The sequence below is a fragment of the Semicossyphus pulcher genome, unplaced genomic scaffold (assembly GCF_022749685.1).
Source record: "Semicossyphus pulcher isolate SPU_LCO1_2020_fin unplaced genomic scaffold, fSemPul1.0.p SCAF_1, whole genome shotgun sequence".
Taxonomy (NCBI): domain Eukaryota; kingdom Metazoa; phylum Chordata; class Actinopteri; order Labriformes; family Labridae; genus Semicossyphus; species Semicossyphus pulcher.
This window is the reverse complement of record NW_027211603.1, coordinates 28,423,238-28,443,317: the sequence shown is the minus strand read 5'-3', so window position 1 is coordinate 28,443,317 and position 20,080 is coordinate 28,423,238. Positions and strand designations below refer to the sequence as shown.

Genomic DNA, 20,080 nt, shown 5'->3' with positions numbered 1-20,080 from the left:
ATGTTTGTGATTATAATGATTCTACAGTAGATTATGCATGCAATAAATGTCACAGGCAAAGCAATGTATGCCATAGAGAGGACATAAGTATTCCTATGTGATATTGCATTATATTAGAGCAGTGGGGAGCCACAGAGACATGAGCCTCTGCAGAATCTTTATGGTAATTTCCCCTCGCTGTCTGAAGCCTGTGAGAAATCTGCGGTTTGTTCCACAGCAGACCTGAGATCAGCCTCTGCCACAGGTTATCTAGTTTATTTAGTGTATCTCTGTTAATAGGGCTCTGCAAACACACGGAGGTCTTTGGCACCGCTAAGTCTAGACTAAGATAGAAGACCCTGCCTCCTCTTCCCCCCTCTCTCTCACCTCCGGCCCTAATTACCTGCCCGAGCCCACAGAGAGGCCTTTAATATTCATAGAGCGGAGAGGAGGCCGGAGAGTTAGGCCTCAGTGTTTAGTTTGCCACATACACGCAGGTCATTTGATATGCAGGCAGCACATCAAACACATAAAGCCTAATATACTCACTCAGCTCTTTCATCACAGAAGAGCTAATAAACTCAGGGGGCTAAAAGGGTTTTAGATGAAAGGGTTAACACTGCTGTGCTGATTATTCTCTCATTACATGTGAGTAAACACCGTCACAGCTAATGTGGATTAAGAGAGGTCAGATCCTCTCCATCATCAGGAGGGAAGGAAGGAGGCTGACAGCTGAGGGGAGTCTGCAGAAGCTTCAAATAACAATCAGCTAATGGTTTATCATCAGGAATGAATAAAAATGAAAGAGGTTCTAACTTTATTTATAAGTTAGCTTAGATAACTTTCGCGTCTTTGTGTGTGTAGCATGCTTGTAAAAACAGAGTGAAACTATTCTATTCCCCCTCTTGGATTAATAAAGTATGTCGTCATCTTCATTAGTAGATTTGGTTTACAGTGAGTGAATCGGCCTCCTTTTAAATACACACAATCAACAGCACAAGACAGACTTGGGACATGATACACGATGTACAAAGTGACAGACGTGCTCAAGATAAATGAAAACTAGATCAAATATGAAGACATCCAGAAATAGTGGATCAATAATACAGAATTGTGCTGCTGGGACAAAGCTTTTTTTGTACCGCTTGGTTTTACAGGCTGGTACCATTTACCTTCATCCAGACGGAAGAAGCTGCAATGTCTTTTAAAATAGAGCCCGCCATCCTCTGCAAACTGTCTGCTACGCAGGGATTCTGGGTTAAGCTGTGACTCTCCAATCAGCCTACTGGACCATTTCACAATCTGTCATACAAACATGCAGCCAAAATAAAATCAGAAATGGACGTCATTATGACATCAGATGCTGGAAATCCTTCCTTCCTGCTGCAGACAGACTGCTCCCAGCAGAACAAAACAAAACACACATCCAAACTGAAAGTATTTATATTAGCATGTGCAATACATGTGAAGAACCACAATATTCATGTGCAATAATACTTGCAATGTGCAACAACATGTCCAACCTTTTCTGTTTTTCTGCATAACTGGAAATGTTTCAGAAATGTTTGATCACATTGAGCGCCGAGTGCCGCTTTTCGTCATTTGCTGCTGACACTGAAAATGTCCCCGTTATCTTATCTTAGATAGAATAGAAGACTGAAATCTTACAACAGTAAAAACAATAAAGTGTTACAATATTAAAACCAGTTCAAAAGTAAAATAAGATCAACTTAACAGCAGACTTGCCCCAAATACACAGCCAGATTTAAACGATGTGTCTTTAACTGGCTTTTTAAAAAAAAAGGTTTTGATACAAGGAATGACAGAAATCTTAAATGATAAGTTGTCGTTCCTCTGACTCATGCCATGTTATCGCTCCTGTGGGTGGTCAAAGGTCACTAAGAGACCTAGTCCTTAGATCAGCTGTCAGCTCTGGTGTCACCTCGCACACTTTCCAACTAGAGACAAATAAAAAAAAGACTAAACCAGCTTCAGAATCAACAGCACTTAGAGTCGGTCCTGAGAAGATTCCCATCCTCACTCTGAGTATTTTCCTTAATTCAGAAGTCTGTTTTTGTTGCATAAGTGAGCTGGTGGAGGTCAGTGCGAGACCGCTTCACACGTCCTGCTCAGAGGTTTCACCTCGGCCGCAGGGCAGGAGACAAATGTGACGCGCTGGTTTGTGGGAACGCTGAGCGGGACTCAGATCCACAGTCGACACCTGATGATGAAACCCACAGAAATATCAGAGAGGAAAGTGACCGGGTGCATACCTTATTATGTATATATGTCATTTTATTTGTAATCTTAGTGATCTAGAAACTGAAAGTAAATATACATAGGAGATCATTGATAAGTATGTTGAGGTCTAAGGTCTAGTCCAGGGCCCTAGATGACCCTTGGCTCTGTCGGAGAGAGATCATTCTGTGTTATGCATCCTTGCTGATCTGGACTCTTGTGTAGTTTTATTAAGTTGAGTCCAATTCCTCAAATCTAAGGTGTGTTTGTACTTATTGTTTCTGCACATTCTTTGCAGATCAGGGTTCCCAGGCCTCTGAGGCTTACTGCTGTCTAAACAGGACAAGGTGTAAACTCCTCACACCTCACAGCTGCCCCGGCACACTTATCAGGCCTGAACTTGTACAAGATACCAGGCAGAGAGAAAGAGAGGTACAACTGACAAATAAAACAACACCAAACAACTTACACTGTATAAATGATGATGGGATTAAGCTTTGACTTTTACTGTCCTCAGAGTTACACAGCTTAGTCTTTCATTCATTTAGCTGGTCATAAAAAGTGATACTAGATTGTTGGATGTATTGGGGAAGCAATAATTTGGCTTCCAGTCACAGCCAAAGAAGCTCCTGATTTCTAAAAAGAATAAATAAATAAAGTATTAAAGTATTCCTCAGGTTCAGAGGCCGACCTGTGACCCAGGTTCATCTCCTGTCCTGGACGTGTTCTCAGGCTGCTTCGGTGTATCGTGTGATTTCTTTTACTTTATGATGCCCGTGCGAGCTCCCGAGTCACACCTTGTCCTCAGAGCTGGCCTGTTTCCCATGAGACCCCCTGGCCGTGGTGTCAGCCCTGCTCCCAGAGCCTCTCAGGACCAGAGGTGGCTGCTGGAGGTGCAACCTCGCACCTCCCACCACATATATGGAGCAGCCTCGCTGGTCCTCTTCACTATCCTCTGCCTGCTCTACCAGAGACACACTGACAGCTCACTGCTCAGAACACAACAACAACTATGGAAGTTTCCCAATGCTCTCCTCTCCAGCTCCAGGACAACTCTTTCCTGTTTGACTGCGAGTCTCTGCTGGACAAGTGTTACGATCCTCTGGCCTTCGATCCGGCCTCGGACCCTGGTTACTTCAGCGCCGGGAGCAGCCTGTCTCCCACCTCCTCTGTGGACTCCTTCTGCTTCTCCCCCACCTCCTTTCAGACCGCCGGAAGCGAACAAGATGCTTTGGACTGTTTCATCTTCAAAAGCCCCACTGCACCTCAGCTTACCCAGGAGGCACAGCCCTGCTCTGGATCCTCTTCAACCACCTCCACCACAAAGAAATCCAGGTCCAGGTACCCGGGGAAGAAGCGTCAGACCGCCAGCGAGAGGGAGAAGCTGAGGATGAGGGATCTTACCAAGTCCATGCATCACCTCAGGTCCTACCTGCCGGCGTCAGTGGCGCCAGCCGGACAGACCCTGACCAAGATTGAGACCCTGCGTCTCACCATCCGCTACATCTCCTACCTGTCGGCCCAGCTGGGCCTCAGTGAGGAGGTGCTGGAGCAGAGGAGATCCTCGGGCTTTGTGGAGCAGCCACAGACCCTCAACCAGTTCCTGGGTCAGCCGACAGCCAGCTACAGCCCACAGGAAGCAGAGTGTAGCAGCCTGAGCACAGCGCAGATGCCCCTCATGCAGCAGTCATATCAGGTATGTTCAAGTCCTGCTCATAAAATATGCCTTGTCATAGCCATTCATGCACAAAGGTTTGTTACAGTTTGAATGTGTTTCTAACCATGTATTTTTATCTGTTGTCAGGTTTCTGATGGCGTTTGCTTCAGCAGCGAGCAGTACTGGATGCAGCAGCAACAATTTCAGAACACCACCTTCTCTGGACACTGCTGAGAGACACACTGATCGATCTGATCAAACTATTTTCATTGCAACAATGACCTCTACAAATATTAACGGACAAAACTTCTCATCTTGTTATTATGAGAAAGAAATATTTCTGTCCTTTCCTGTGTTTTTGTATATAAAAATGTGTATTTATTAAGCTTTCACATCGTGGAATAAACACTATTTATGAAATTAATACTCGACTTGTGGCATTCATTCAAATGGGTTTGTCTTTAAAAACTGTTAGAAATTAAACATATAAAATCATCATAAAAAGTTGGTGCTTGACCTCCACTTCCTAACACAAACACAGCAGCTGTCAGGACGGTGAGGTGCTAAACAGGGAGCACATCCCCTCTAAAGTCTTTAAGGAAAGACCCCCACTGAGAGAGGTGGCAGCTGAGCCAGGGCCGGTTAATTGGCACCTTTTCCTCTCCTGAGTAAACATGGCTGCTGGGTGAGACCCTGGAAGAGCTCATGATAAATAACCAGACCTGGATTAAGTTCAGAAATTTGGCCTGTTTTATTTCACTCCCAGGTCAGATCGTCTCTGTTGGAAGATGTTTCTCTGCCGCGTCCACATATCAGCCATTATTTCATCTGAACAGTCAGTGTCTTTACACATAATCTGTGATGTTTCCCAGAGGCATGCAGCAGCTCTTCATACAATAACTGATTGTTTTTACATTCAAATGACATTTGTTTTCACTTCCTGAAACAGAGCTAAAAACCTTCGTAAAAAACACTGGATGGTCTTAAAGCAAGTTTGGTCATGCTTTATATAAAAGCACTTGTAAACGTTAGTTAATAGGTAATAAGACCTTTATAAGTCCTTATAAGATTATTCATTAAACATACGTTAATAAGACTATACGTGTTAATAATAGTATTATAATCATGCTTATTGTAAGATTATAAGACATTTATAAGAACTTTATATACAACAATTTATAGACAGCTTAAGAGCGTTAATGGTGTAACTTTTAGTGGAACTCACTTATTTATTATGCCATTGTTAAGCCTTTACTAAGCTTTACAGTTGCTTTATTAGGATTAATACATACTTTACTATGCAGTAATTAACAAATAACTATGTGCTTATTAACAGTGAATTATGCTTTATTTAGGCAAAATTTAACATTTTATGTTTATGTAATGATTTATTTACATTTCATCAACCTTGACCCCCCATGTAGTGCTGATTACAAATGGGAGCTGCAAAAAGCATAGTTAACTGTTAATAAGTGCATATTCATTTGCTCATTACTGCATAATAAAGTATGTATTAATCTTAATAAAGCAACTGTAAAGTTAAGTAAAGGCTTAACAATGGGTATAATAAGTAAGTGAGTTACACTCAATGAATGAGTTTGTAATGCTTTTATAAACAATTATAAGAAACTTATGAGGCTTTTATTAAAGCTCTTAGCTCTTAACTCTTACAAGTTTTCTATAAGAGCTTATAAATGTCTTATAATCTAACAACAAACATGATTATTATACTATTATTAACACTTATAGTCTTAAAACATATATTTAATGTTAACATCTTATAAGGACTTATAAAGGTCTTATTACCTATTAACTAACGCTTATTACAAGGACCTTAGTATAAAGTGTTACCGAAAGTTCTTCCTATGTTTTCGTAACATCCAAGCTTGTTAAACTTTTTAAATGTGCAGGTACAAAAGGTGTGCCTCAGCTGCAGCCCAAGAGAACAGAAAGTAGGTCAGCCTCCTGCCACACACACTGAAACACAAAGGGGAGGGGGGCAACACAGAAGGACACAAAAGGAGAACACAGGAAAAAATACAAAGACACCAAAACACAAAAACTCCAAACCATGACAATATTCAACATACAAAAACCATACTGTGGTATTAAATACTCTTTATTCATAAAAAGGCTTAATCAAAACTTTACATCTAAAAAAGCTTCATCACAATATAACATTAACTTTGGTCTCAGCTGTAGAAAGTAAAAACTGTGTAGAAACTCTACACGTGATAAACTGTGTGTTAGACGGTTGAAGAGGACGCTTCACTGTTGAACCACTCCAGCACCTGCTTCTTGTTCATGGCCACCCAGTTGATGTTGGCCTTGGTTCTCTCCAGTGCCTGTTCGAGAGACGCTGTGCCCGAGCCAAACTGCCCTGCATTGTCTTCTTTAAACTGCAGCAACTGCAGGAGAGGAAGAGGAAGAGGAGGGTTACTGGGAATTAACGCATCTACTGTACCTAATGTAACATACTTTTCAAACCATAATCACATTTTCTTCATTAATTTATTCCAGAACTGTTGATGTGAAATGAAACATTGTGTCGTGAGGTCTTAAAGAAAACAGAAGCTGTACCTGTTTGTACTCAAACTCAGTGGAGAATCGTCTGGTCACTCCACTAATTAGACTTCCAAAGGAGAATGATCCACCGCCGTAGCTGAAGAAAAGCAAGAACAAGGCAGGCTTTGATTATTTTGCAAACTAAATGGTGGTTATGTTCAATAGACGCTCTTAAAACAAGGGCCAAGAGTCTAAGCCAAGGCATCAGCTAATGAGGGATGCTAACGTCAGATTGCTAAGATACTGACGTCTAGCAGGTATCGATAGTCTTCAGACTCTTCATCATCTTAATTTAGTATGTTAGCATGCTAACCTTTGATACTTTGTAAAATTTGGACCTGACGATGGCTGTAGAGGAAGTTGCAGACAGAAGACTCCTTTGTTAAGCCTGCACCTTTCTGCAAACTTTCACTGTCTCTTATAGTTTTAAAATGTAGCAATTGAAGCCGTTCAGCTCATTTGATGAAGTGTATATACTGGTATGTGTCTTGCAGTTTACTGGTTGATCCTCTGTGGACTTTGACTTTGTCTATCCTAAACTTCATGGTGATCCATCCAAAAGAAGTCTTGAGTTTCTCCGGCTTTGACCACCAAAATCATCCATACAACCATAAAAAAAAATGCACTTCTAACATGTTTTCCCTCAGAAACAACGTGTTTAACCCTGACTACACTTCTCTACCAGCTGTGTGCACTGTAACATCATCATTTGATATGATAAACTGTACATGTGCATCAGGGATAACTCACTCATTAAATATATGCTCCCAGTTGGATCTGATAAAGTTCCATGCCAGAGGCTGACCGACGATGTTCCCAGCAATGGAAACGATTGTGCTGGTGGCATCCTGCTTACGGATCTTCTTTGGGTCCAGACAATAATCCAGATACCTGAAACACACTCACGGTCAGGACAGAAGCCTCATATGTCAGATTCACTGTTTGCTGCTGATGTAGGACGATGATATATGCTCAATTTTACTCAGAACATCCTGCAGCATGTCGGTGTTACTGACCTGTTCAGCAGCCAGGGCTGTTTGGTGCAGGCCAGAGCGGACATGAGTTTTTCAGCCTCTGAGGCGATGGTGGCTTTCTTGAACATGGACCAGGCAAAGTCCCACTCCTTCACTCCTCCTGCCGCGATCGCACTGCAGTACACTGTGTACTTCAGGTTGGGACTGATCCTGGAACCAGTGATAAAGAGGACGCAGAGTTAAAGACTAATCCGTGGGGAGAAAAGGAACCAGAGAGGTCAGGTGGGAAAGGGTGGGATGAAGGCAAAGAGAACACTTCAATAAAACAAAACTACGTACTTGTTGTTTTCTGGGTTTTCCATCCACTCTCTGAACCAGCCGGTGGTCAGCTCCGTACAGCCTTCCACTCCAGTGCTGCATGCCATGGAGATGGCATTCACCTGGTTGTACCTGGAGAGAGACATGAGAAGATACAAGTGTCAGAAGATTGATTGAGAAGGTTCCAACTGCAGGCCTCACATCCCGTGAGTCAATGGTAAGAGAAAAGGGTGCCCATGCTAGAAGGCGTCACTTCCTTTAGCAGATTTTTACTTTCTTTTACCAGATTTAAAATGGGAACACTGCTCTGCTTAGTAGAGAAAAAGACTGCTTAAACATGTGTTAGAGATGATGTTTGCCATTGGCCTAAAAAACAACCTGGTTACGTAAAGTGCAGATGATGTTTGCGCTTTTAACCATGTGTCATATAAACAACCCCTGGATAACCTGAGTAAATAAACCTCTCTGGTGTTCTCTGTGTGTTTGACTTAAAGAGCAGCTCCAGTCATGTTTTAAGACGTATAAAATGCTCTACTTGAAATAATAAATTGTGTGTGAAATGTTTTTTCTGCAAAATATATTTAATTACCTTGTAAAAATCCTCTCAAGGCCTCTCCTCCTTCTCCCTCATTAAAAATTCATGAATCTGCATAGGCCCCGCCCACTAAGCACTTTTCCAACCGCCCCCTCTTTCGCAGAAAAAAAAACAAGTCTCTGCCATCGTTTAGTGGCAACTTCTTGAAACCTAGCTTGCTTGAAATGTAGTAATTAGTAGTAGTAACGTTAACGTTAGTAGTCAGCTGTAACTTCGTCATACAATGACGGTTACAGCTGGCTCGTGCATCGCCAAATTGGTTGCCATAGGTTACACATAATGATACGCATAGCGTCTCCCCGTCTATTAGCGGGATTGGCTCGGCTTGGAATAGATTGGTAAAAGTAAATGAAAGAGATACTGGAGACAAAGACAAGGAGTGGAGGAGGTTTTGTGAGGTAAAGTTGGAGTGTGTAAATATTCTTACTGGTCGGTGTGTCCCTCTGGGATCTTCGTCCAGTTTGCGGTGAGTTCTTTGAAGTGGTTAAACAGAGGAGTGACCTGTTTCTTTATGTAAGCCTGAGGGATGAAGATGTACATGTTTTGTGTTTCATCCACAGTCAGATTATCTATGATTAACCATCTGCATTAACATCTTCACATGGATTTATAGAGGGGGAACAAATGTGGACCATTCATCACAGACCTGCATGGGTCCGTACACGTCACTGCGGTCGAACATGAGATAGAAGTAGTCCAAGCTGCGTCTGGCTGTCCGCCACGGCATGTATGCAACTTCTTTATCCAGGAACTTGGTGGTCCTCAGAGCCAGAGTTGTCTTCACAATCTTTGCCCTGAAAGCAACACACGTGATTGCTCACTTTTCTCTTTCAACATCTGACAGAAAAACTTTGTAGAAACACAGCCTCACCTTGCAAGGTTGAAAGCATCATCGATGATTTGAGCTCGGTTGATCTCTGGAATGTCCTGAAAAGTGACCAAGACATTGAGTCTGGGGACTGGAAAGTCATTTAGAAACACTTCAGAGGTAACGCAGCATCATTGTACCGTATGAATGGAGCTCAGCTTGATCAGGAGACGTTCCCAGTTGTCAGAGTCGTAGTTGACTCTGTAGAAGCCCCTCATATTTACGTTGGCCACCAACCAATCAGAAGCCCCGAGAGTCATCTCTGGGTTTGTAACTGTTTGGATGAAGATTGAGGAAAAACATTTTTTGTATTGTGTTCATCATCCTTAAAATAACTTATACCTGAAATAAATCTCACCTTCTTTGTTAAGAAGCCAGTACTGCTGTTTTTCCACACCAGTTTTTATCCATGTTATCGGGACAAACCACTCATAGCTGCATCCACCCAGCGTTTATGTAGGTAAACAGTATAAAGAGAGAGGTGGTGAGTTTCCTATGACAGGGTCCAATCTGACTCTATTCTTATGATGCGTTAGACATGTTTCATACTTATATGGTGAAGGTGTAGGCACTGCAGAGTCTGGGTCCAACAGGAAGTGTTTCTGGGAGATATATCCAGTCTTGCTGTCGATGGTGACCACTGGGAATCCCATCTGCAGGATCCAGCGATTCATGATCTCCTCCACAGGGTGCGGCAGCTCAATGCCGGCTTTATCCACTGCCTGGTAACAGGAACATACACATATTAGTGTTAGGACTGCCTTGTACCCTATTTTACTTTTTGACAGTTTAAAATGAAATTCAGGCAGATTAATTCAACAAATGTTTAACGAGCCTACATATCTCCTTTAAGCGTGTGCAATGTGCTCACAAGTGGCAGTTATTGTGTAATGGTAAATGCTATTTTAATCCTCAAATGTGATAAGTGGCTCATGTAGAAAAAGTCAGTTACATATAGCGATAAAGATAGCTACCCTTGGCTAACATTAGCCACCATAAGCTATTGGTATAACAACAACAGCTTGTAGCACAAGAGAAACAAGAGTTGTGTCCCAATCCAGAGGCTGAAGGCAGATTGCGTCACAGCGGCGCATCGAAGGCTGTCCCAATTCAAAGGCTCTTTCAGATGCGACAAATGCGTCCTCCTTTCCTGGGCCATGAAGCATCCATCGGGTGCATCCTTTGCCACCCAACGTATCCCGAGTTTCATTGTCCAGCAATTCAAACGAGAAGGCAGACTCTTAAGCGGTCGAGGAATAAACTTTAAATGTAAAAGTTTTTGTTTTCAACTCAATCCAATAGCTAGCTTATGTGACATTAGTTATGCAACAGGAGCAGCATTTGGTGATGCAAGGTTAAGGACAGCTAGTGACGCGAATAGGATATCCTCCGTAGACTAAAACGTCTAATTTTAGTTCGGTTTTAACGGTCTATGCAGGCTACGAATGCTGCATCATCCATAGGCCGCCTTCTTCGAAAACTGCAGCCCCTGGATTGGGACGTAGCTAAGTTGTGACAAGCACTGTGAACATATGTTTATTTTATTTTTATTTAGACAGGTAGTCTCATTGAGACACGTGGTCTCATTCTAAAGTGAGACCTGCTTAGACAACAGCAACAACACAGACAGTTACAGACAGACAGCAAGAGCCAGATATTTCCCGAAGGAGGTGGTGGTGACCAAAAACAGAGCTGAGAGTGATTAATTGTCAGACTATGTGTCATCAAACACCAGAGTTTCTCTGTGTCTGCTGGCAGCCGTATGCTAACAAGTTAGCCTAATCTACTTGGGTGATAATATTTTGTTGGTGTGTTTAAAGCTTGTTGTGCTGCCCCCACCTATCCATAACATATAAGACTACTGCTGCCCTAATCTAAATTATATATGCTTTCTCAAATATTTGTATTTAATAGCCTGTTTTTACATTTATATAAATGGTGGAATAGACAGATTCACAAGAAACAGAACATTCACTGTAGTTGGAGATATTCAGTAACCTACAAGAGCTACTAAGACATGACAGCTGGGTTTTACAGGTCTATCTGGTATATCTAGCTTTCTCACATCAATGAATTATATATTCACAATTATTACAGTATACACTTTTCATTAGGCATGACCATTCTGATAGAGTGTTAATAAAAAGCAGATGGACACACTTTATCAATGTAACACAATGCATTGTAGTAACGGGAGACGGAGAGGCGCCCTGTGGCTACAAATTCAGTGGGAAGAATCTGTGAGAGAGTCTAGGCTAGATTATCCAACTATGGTAAGGAATCTGGATATTACACAAGTAAAGGTCTTAAGAGAGTGAAATGGTGCTTTACAGACACAACACTTGGTATAATCTGTCATCTTGATACCAATTTCTGCTGACTGTATTGGGCTTTTTACCTCGTTTACCCCGTCTCCGTGGAAACAGTGTCTAAAAGTTTTCATTCTGGCCAGAGTTTTACAAATTATCCATTTTGAGTGAGCTAAAACGGTGATTGTGTGTCGACGAAAGGTCATAACGCAGAGAAAGAGCTACGTTTATAAAAATACCCGTGTACGTGTAGACATGGCCTTAAAATTAATGACTAAAATGTTTTGAGTTTTCGTCGACTAAAACTATAAAGGGTAAATATGAATAAAATGTGAGTAAAACTAATAAGCATCTTCGTCCAAATACTAAGACTAAATCTAAAATAGCTACCAGAAGCATCATTATTCTTTCACCTCAGCAGCCGTTGGGCTTCACCTCAGCAACTCTTTTTGGCAGTGAATGAATCATTGTGATCAAAGAAGGCATTTCCCTGTAAGGTAGCATTTGTGCTAATAGTGACATCTTACCATTTGAAGGTGTTTCCAGAGGTCTGTGTAGACTGTGTTCTTATACTTGAACTCCTCTAAGTATGTCTGCAGACAGATAGAAACATGGTTAAACTGTAGTAGTGATGTTGAAGCTAACAGAATAAGCTAGCTGCAGGTCAATATTATGTTTACATGCCAACATAAACAGAAGGAGAGTGTTTGTGATGACTTCATGACGGTTTCAGCACACATACACATCATCACTTTAATTAGCTATACTCACATGGAGTCCTTCGGAGAAGACTTTCTCAGTGATAAACTCTGAGAGCATCCTGAGGACTGCGGCTCCCTGTGATGGACGAGGATATTAGCAGAGTTAGCGGGAGGCATATCAGATGGGATATAATTAGAGCAATTTGTTAATGAGGATCAGTGATTCATTAGTGGCCTAATTTAATTCTGTTGTTCCCAAAGAGAGTTTCACGAGTCCTTGATGAGGGTCACACGGGGACAATTTAACTCGCCCTTTTTTAGTTTAGTGGAGGTCAATATCTGGTCTCGTGGGGCTTGAAGAGAACAATACTTCAAGGTAAAGATGTTATAATGTTCACCTCCTTTATACTGTACCTTGCTGTATGTGATGGAGTCAAACAGCTGACTGATGTCCTCTGGCTTCTGGATGTCCTCCTCTTTGGACGAGAGAGGGTGGGAGGAGGCCAACGCATCAACACCCATCACACCAATGATCTCATTCAGGACGATTAGATCTTTCTGGAAGATACACGCAGACATGTTTGTATGTAGCATGGTGGCATTGTCAGACACATAAAGACGTTTAAATAATATCTACAGCCACATTGTCAGGACTTATATTTCTACCAGTGGTGTCCAATAGAGAACAAAGCTCACCATGTTCCATGTTGGTTCAGCATAGTTGGCTCCAAGATAAGAGACATAGGTAGCAAAACCTTCATTGAGCCACAAGTCGTTCCACCACCTCGTTGTCACCAAGTTCCCGAACCACTGAGAGGACAGAGTTTCATTTAATCAGCACCTTTTCCGAAGCTTAAAACAACGTGTATTAAAGATATGTGATGATGTTTTTGGAGGGCGGTGCAGCATAAGTGTATTACCATGTGAGCGAGCTCGTGCGAGATGACTGTTGCCACCCACTCCTTGTCTCCATTGGACGACACACCCGGGTTATACAAGAGGGCGGTTTCTCTGTAGGTGATCAGCCCCCAGTTCTCCATGGCTCCAGCGCTGAAGTCAGGTAGAGCGATCTGGTCTATAAAAAAACATAACTCGATTAAATGTTTGACTCCTTGCTGTACATTTTTTAACCTTTGCTCATGATTAATGAGATACCTTACAGAGCTATCCGTCACACATTTTATTTATAGAACATAAAAGTAGAACATGGGCTGTCTTTACATCTAAGCAAAAACTCTAAAAAACATAATAATACACACATGTAGCCTATATAAATGACATAAACAGATTTAAGTAAAAGAAGGGCTTTTTGGAAAATTACTTCTCCAAATGTTTTGTCCTTTCTACCGCAAAGGTATAATCTCTAAATTCTAACTTTCGTTCTATTTGGCGCCACCTTGCGGCGATAAAAAGAAATTACGGGCGCATATGTTTCAGATGACCAAATACTTACGGCTGGCTCCCTTTGATACGGTTGTAACTCTTGATCTTCCTCGCTGACGGTTTGCCTTCATCTGAGCGTCGAATGTTTATATTTATAGGGACGGTTGTTAAAAATTCAGCAGTTCATTAACATTGGATTGAAAAATATATCTACAGATAGGAAAAGCCTCCAAGGAAGCTCGAAGTTTATTTTCCTCCAATGTGCTACATAGACATGAAACCATGGTTACACACATTTCCTGTCTCCGCCGGAGTGAGGGGAGCTCGTCTCAAAGCTTGGCGCTGTATTTAATCCCTTCGACTAAACGAATGGTGCTCCATTCAGCTGTGAGTGTGACGTCGAACAGAGTTTACGCATTTTCTCTGAGACGGAGTGGGACTGGGGAGGGTCAGGTTTGAGAAAGGCCCCAGGACATGCCATGCTGCCACTGCCCACACCAATGAGTTAAGTTATACGCATTGTTTGTTTTGTGCTTTTGCAACTCTGGGGATAAGAGTTATGATCACTTGACGTTTCATTATTTAAATATTAGATAAATAAGTCGAAAAAGCGATCGGGAATGACTCGTTATCACGCTATAATTGAGTAAATAAAATGTATGGATGCAAAATACTGCCCTTGTGGTGGTTTCTAGGTGTGTGTGTGTGTGTGTGTGTGTGTGTGTGGCTTCCTACCTGACTTGCTCAGGGGATAAGATGAGTTGTAGTAATTCTCAAAGAAAGCCAGGATGGGTCCAGTCTTCTCCAGGGCGTAGTTCCCTTGACCCTCTTCTATTGCCTTCTTACGGGCCCAGATCCTGATCTGAACAAAACACAGTTTATTAAACAAAAAATAAACCAAAGACCAGAGGCCTGAGCTGAGATTTGCGTCCAGCAGGGGGCGGCAAAGAGACACTCTGACCAACATACACAAATGTGCCATGAAATTTCCTTGATGAGCTCATTTTAAATGACTTCAGAAACTTAGGAAAAATGCATGTTTGAGTTGTCGACTGAAGTTCAGACTCTGTTAGGCTTATTTGTTGGTCTGATTCTATCTGTAGTAGTAACAGCTAGCAGATAGCAGAAGAAGCAAATGCCGTGTATGTGGTATAAGTGGACCTGGATTTGCTTTGAAGTGTGGTAATCTGAGACACGAGTCTCATTTCAGCACTGCTCAAAATGCTACAATTACATAACTATTAACAAAGGATCAAATTAAATACTACATGCTCTGCAAAATATCAGAGACGCACATCACAAAACAATATGCCTAATACAGGTATTCAAAGAAGATATTTAAATGTAAAGGATGCAGATAATTTACACTTGTTGTATTTCACATTGTGACTGTAAGATGTAATGCATAATTACCAGAACGTCTGCACCAGGTTTCGTCCCATTGAAGGTAAAATCACACACAACAAAGGCCAGCAGGTAGGTGGACATGACCTCTGAGGGGTCGAAGCTGGTCTGGAGTACAGCCGTGTCATCCACAACGACCTCAACAGGTTCTGTGAGGGGTAAAGACAGCAGCAGATTCTTTACACATGGAGAAATGAGGATGATATGTGAGACTTTAATACAACAGAGAAAAGCATATTTGCAGCTGTAAAACTTTTTATAATCATTTTAACTGCAAATAACATGTTGAGCTCAAGTCTGTTACTGTCATGAATAACAAAACAAAAAGTACACTAGGTAAAAAAAACATTTGGATGTCTTTCATTTTGTTACTGAAATCCATCAAATATTATTGAGGTGAGATGAATTAAACTTAAAGCGGATTTATAGGATACACTGCACCTGGACAGGTCGCGTGTAAAATGTTGCACTGAATGCTGAAACAGTAACTTGCCGTGGTTCATGCCGTTGGACAGAGCCACAGTCCCGTGTGGGTGCAGGAGAGTCATGTGGAAGACAGCTTTCATGGCCGGCTCATCGAAGCAGGGGAAGGCCTTCCTGGCATCTGTCGGCTGCATCTGAGTCGTGGCCACAATTCTGACAACAGCAGGTATAACAGTTATGATGTGATGAAGTGGATGTGTGTACACAAGGTCCCTAAACCTTTTTTACTTCCTGCACTTTTCAGAATATATTTCCGCAACCATTAGAAATGCACGTGAACTAAAGCGTGTTGTAGAAATAACAGCAAAATGACAGCGAGTATTTCTTCCAACAAATTTTTTCCTCAGAATTAAGCATGTCTGTGTGTTCAAACATTTGTATTCCGTTTCATGTTAGTATGAAAAAGGAAGAAGCTCTTTTGAGGACCTGAAACCTCTGGTGTCATTTGCTATTGTAGTTTTTAAGTAGTGAAACATTTCCCTGCGGTGAGTCAGTGTTGTGGTTAGTAACAGGAGCGCTGTTAAGAGGGAACCCTGAGTGTCTCACGGGGGCTCTGAGCAGGACGTGTTTAAGAAATTACAGCAGCAGTATTCGTGCGTAGACCTCTTCCACAGTATGAATTCTGATGAAACAATGGGAGTGACAACATCCTGATTGCAGATTATTGATATCACCTTGAGTTTGGCAAGGTCAAGTGCACCGAAGATATCATGATGTAGAAAAGCTAACAAGCCCATAAAGTTCAGCTGCTGAGTGAAACATTCCTGTGTCATGCATCTGCTTGTAATAAGTCATGTGGCAAACTATAACCAGCTTTGTGCCAAGAGGCAAGTTTTATCAAGACGTGATAATGTCCATGGGATTATCGGCATGATAATGCCTTCGTCTGGCTGCAACCACGGTTGTCAAGATCAATGCAGTAGCGAGTCTAGTGTGGTACCCTTAAATAATCTTTGATGGGAACCATTTCTTACTGCATGTTGTAATTAGTGCTGCTGTTTTTGAATAATAAGGCTATAAAACTATTATATGTTTATTACCTAATTTATATCAGATAAGTTAGAAAGCATGATAGCTAGGCCTATCCATTTCAACGTTTGCGAGTGCTTAGGATGGACATTTTTCAAGATTTTGCTCTTTATTTTTTAAATAACTGAATTTCATTAGATTTTATTATTTTTATTTAAGCATATGTTTGCATCTAAAGTCAAAACGCCATGGATGAGGTAATGAGAAAGACCCCTGTTATACTGTCAAGGGACACAACTTTTTATTCGCCTAATCATATCCACTACATTAGTAGGAAAAAAAGGGTTCAGGTTCTTTCTACTGATTGCCTGCATAATGTTAAAACAGGATATTTTGCACAAAGCCAACGCAGCTAAAGCAAACTGACTGTTGGATGTAGCTTAGTGTTTAACGCTCAGACACCAGAGAGGTGTCAATCTGCTAATCTAGCTCTTGCAATAAAGCATATAAGCATATTTACCAAAACAAAGGACTGTGTATTTTAAGGTCTGGTGTATATTTTAAGCTGAAAAAATCTTCACTGTATCACAACTTTAAAAACGGAGGCAAAATATTCTTTAAAAATCCTACTTTTTCATTCCATCCTCCATGTATTCACTCCTGTAGAATCCTCCCAGATCGTCGGCCAGCTCTCCAACAAACTCGGTGTAGAGCTCGTACGTGCTGTTGGCCTTCAGTGGGCTGCCGAGCTGCACCACCAGGTACTGTGTGGGGACCTCCAGCCAGGTCTTTTTCAGGGCGGGCGCAGTGGCCACGTCTAGGCCGGTCAGCTTGGCGTGTTGTCCAGCGAACATGGTGAAGTTCAGCTTGTTGGAGTGGATGAGGATCAGGTCTGTCTCCTTCACACATTTGAAGACCACCTTGGATTTCCCGAGGAAGATGTAGAGGCCCTGAGCGTTGGGCACCAGCCGGGGCCACAGGGTCACATTGTAGGAGATGGGAGCGAGGGTGTCTGGGAGTCTGTAGCGCTGCCAGGGCTCCTTTGGTGTAGAGGGTGTGGTGGGGATCGGGCTTGAGGTTGTAATGGGGCCAGGAGTGGATGGAGGAATGGATGCCCCTTCATTCTTTGACTTCTCCTGAGCGTAGACCACAGACAGGGCTATGATGGTGGCCACAGCACCGATGGCTGCCACCACGCAGGTCACTGCAAGCGCTTTGCTGAGGTAGAAGCCTTTCCCCATGTCTCTACCAGAGAAGAAGACCACAGAAGGGGGGATGTCGATTGCTATTTAGACCTTTTTAAAATCCCACCCAAAGTTAATGGTTGATCTCCTGGGCGGGGATAACAGTTGATAGTCCAAAACATTGAGTTGTAAAATGTCCTTGAGATAAGAGAGGATCCTGTCTAATCTGTGAACTTTATACCAGCATGAAGGCCCTCTTCAGAAGCACTGTGTTGTCTCTGCTGGTACAGCACTGTTAATTATGTGGTAGTGTAAATACAGAAGAACTTGTGTCTGCGTGTCTCTGTGTGTGTATACACTCTGCTAATGTCAACTGTATACATATCTGGCTCTCCAATAGTGAAGAAGTGTAAGCTGTGTAAAGAAACTGCCTTAACAAAAGCTTATGAAACTGAATGAAGCTTTATTTTTTAGCCTCAAATGTGCAAGCACTACATTTGACCAGAACAGTTGTGGGTTTAAGAAATGAGGACATTCCAGTGGTTAAAGTGAAAAACACATTAAATGCATGGACGCCTTTCTCAACACAACTGTCACAGAAATGTCTTCCTAACACCAGGACAGTTGGCATTTGGGTTTTGGTCTGCAAATAGAGTACGAAAAAATATTGAAATAATTGTGCAGATCAACTCTTTCAGCAGACTGACGGACGCAAAATCTAAAACCACAAGTGTAAAACTCATCATTATGTCAGAAAGCAAGACGCACAATGAAAACTTTTGTGACTCTTATGCTTATTAAGAATGACGTGTCATAAATGAGTCAGAGCCTGCACAGGCTGCAGAGGCAGCAGCACCTCAGCATCAGTCCTCCCTCAGCCTCTGTACAGGGTGTGGTCAGGCACCGTTAACGTGGAAGATCATCCACATTTCCAAAATACAATCACTGCTTTTTAATTTAGGGCCTGAAAAGACACTTTAAGTCACCCTAAGTTTATGTGGTCTTGTGTAGAGGGCAGTATTGATAAAAATGATTTTACCTGCTACGTGTGAAACAGCTGATTCTTCTTGTGTAGACGTGATCACATTTGGTTTTTATACAGAACCGTGTGTGGCCTTGTCTTTTACACTATACAATTTGAAACATTTTACTTCCACACCCTTTTCCTTACATGAGCAGAACTTCACGTTAAATTCTGCCGCCTGCGCTAGAATGACTAAAATCACAAGTCATTTTCAAATAAAATCCCTTTTCAGAGTCCTGTGTTCAATAAATGCTGCCGTGGCTGAAGTTGTATTAAGCCTCCTGTGCAATTATTTACAAGTATAACATCACAAGAAATTACGACTTTATTCTCACTTCAGTCTCGCATTTTTACGTCATTATTCTCGTATTTACAACTTTATTCTTATTCTCATAATATTACGACTTTCGTGAACGTGTCCCTAATACTCCGTCATAGTTAACTGCATCATAGTAGAGGGAAACAGTACTTTAAAGTCTGATGACCTTTCAAACTTGTCTCACTCAGACCTGAAGCAACGTGGCCCTGTCAAAGCGGGCCCCTGAGTCTTAAACACAGGTCTTTAATTAGTCTGAATGTCTGATAGGAGTCTAAATGATATCCACTATACTCTAAAGAGCCGCATAAAAGGCAGACAGACAATCAGCAAATTACAATTTAATTCAATGATAATAAAACATTCAACTTTTAACAGTAACTTTTCTTACCTGGTGTTTAGTTGTGACCCGGTGAAGTCAGGAGCCTTTTCACTTGTGGTTTGTTGAATCTGATTTTAATCTGCGCTCACTTTCTGCACATCAGCTGCTTGTCTGCCTGCGCCAAGAACTGCATCAGATCTCTCATTTGAAAAAGGAAGAGAACATTTGTTGTAAAAGGGAAACAGTATTTATACCAGGTCATTCGATACATGCAACTTCCTTCGTAGTTCCAGATCGAGTCAGTCCAGATGATGCACGGTAGAGTGATTGCACAATGGCCTGATGATGAATTGACAACTATTGTAACCCACAGTTGGTCCTGAGCTTGTTGTGTCTTGTCCTGGGAGTTTATGAAATGTGATGCTTTAGATTACTGCCATTTCTCAAGAGCAGAGAGCAATTGTGTTTCAATATGACAAAGTTTGAGACTTTGTCAGTGATGTTACATTGAGCTGAAGGCCTAGGTATTATGTTTTAACAAATACCTCTGTAGTTTGGATTTTAGCATGCAACACATTCAATGCCTGCTGATAATATAATGATGCACGAGTCCTTAGCACATTTTAGGAACAACTGCTGATCTAAATCGGCCTCCTAGCTACTGTTTTTAAAGCTCAGTAGCATTAAACAATAAACAAAGTAAAATGGCACTGGTCTTAGAAGCGTAAGCCATTACATAACTCACAGGAGTAAGTTTGACATAGAAATTCAAAGAGTCCCTTTAACCTGTT

General features: G+C 41.7%; 2 protein-coding genes across 2 annotated transcripts; one reads left to right on the top strand and one right to left on the bottom strand.

Moving 5' to 3' along the window:
* Positions 1 to 3,229: 3,229 nt before the first annotated feature.
* On the top strand, positions 3,230 to 4,108 carry mespaa (mesoderm posterior aa). Its single transcript, XM_069659597.1, has 2 exons — positions 3,230 to 3,913; positions 4,022 to 4,108. The coding sequence occupies exons 1-2, from the start codon at positions 3,230 to 3,232 to the stop codon at positions 4,106 to 4,108; spliced, it is 771 nt and encodes a 256-aa protein (XP_069515698.1).
* A 1,904-nt stretch (positions 4,109 to 6,012) lies between these two features.
* Positions 6,013 to 19,405, bottom strand: LOC138601931 (aminopeptidase Ey-like). Its single transcript, XM_069673293.1, has 21 exons — positions 19,359 to 19,405; positions 17,074 to 17,688; positions 15,485 to 15,627; positions 15,001 to 15,140; positions 14,323 to 14,449; positions 13,125 to 13,279; positions 12,901 to 13,014; positions 12,619 to 12,762; positions 12,275 to 12,340; positions 12,031 to 12,096; positions 9,744 to 9,916; positions 9,553 to 9,629; positions 9,335 to 9,468; positions 9,198 to 9,253; positions 8,973 to 9,120; positions 8,754 to 8,845; positions 7,753 to 7,863; positions 7,456 to 7,623; positions 7,190 to 7,330; positions 6,455 to 6,536; positions 6,013 to 6,282 (listed from the first exon to the last, which is right to left on the bottom strand). The coding sequence occupies exons 2-21, from the start codon at positions 17,682 to 17,684 to the stop codon at positions 6,121 to 6,123; spliced, it is 2,910 nt and encodes a 969-aa protein (XP_069529394.1). The 5' UTR covers positions 17,685 to 17,688; positions 19,359 to 19,405; the 3' UTR covers positions 6,013 to 6,120.
* Positions 19,406 to 20,080: the final 675 nt, after the last annotated feature.

What these genes read in the sequence shown, in the direction of transcription:
- mespaa (XM_069659597.1), top strand. Translation starts at nt 3,230, where the DNA reads ATGGAAGTTTCCCAATGCTCTCCTCTCCAGCTCCAGGACAACTCTTTC. An exon ending in TCATGCAGCAGTCATATCAG is followed by an intron (nt 3,914 to 4,021) that starts GTATGTTCAAGT and finishes ATCTGTTGTCAG; the next exon opens with GTTTCTGATGGCGTTTGCTT.
- LOC138601931 (XM_069673293.1), bottom strand. Translation starts at nt 17,684, where the DNA reads ATGGGGAAAGGCTTCTACCTCAGCAAAGCGCTTGCAGTGACCTGCGTG. An exon ending in GTCCAACGGCATGAACCACG is followed by an intron (nt 15,141 to 15,484) that starts GCAAGTTACTGT and finishes TACCCCTCACAG; the next exon opens with AACCTGTTGAGGTCGTTGTG. An exon ending in AGCTGAGCTCCATTCATACG is followed by an intron (nt 9,254 to 9,334) that starts GTACAATGATGC and finishes GTCACTTTTCAG; the next exon opens with GACATTCCAGAGATCAACCG.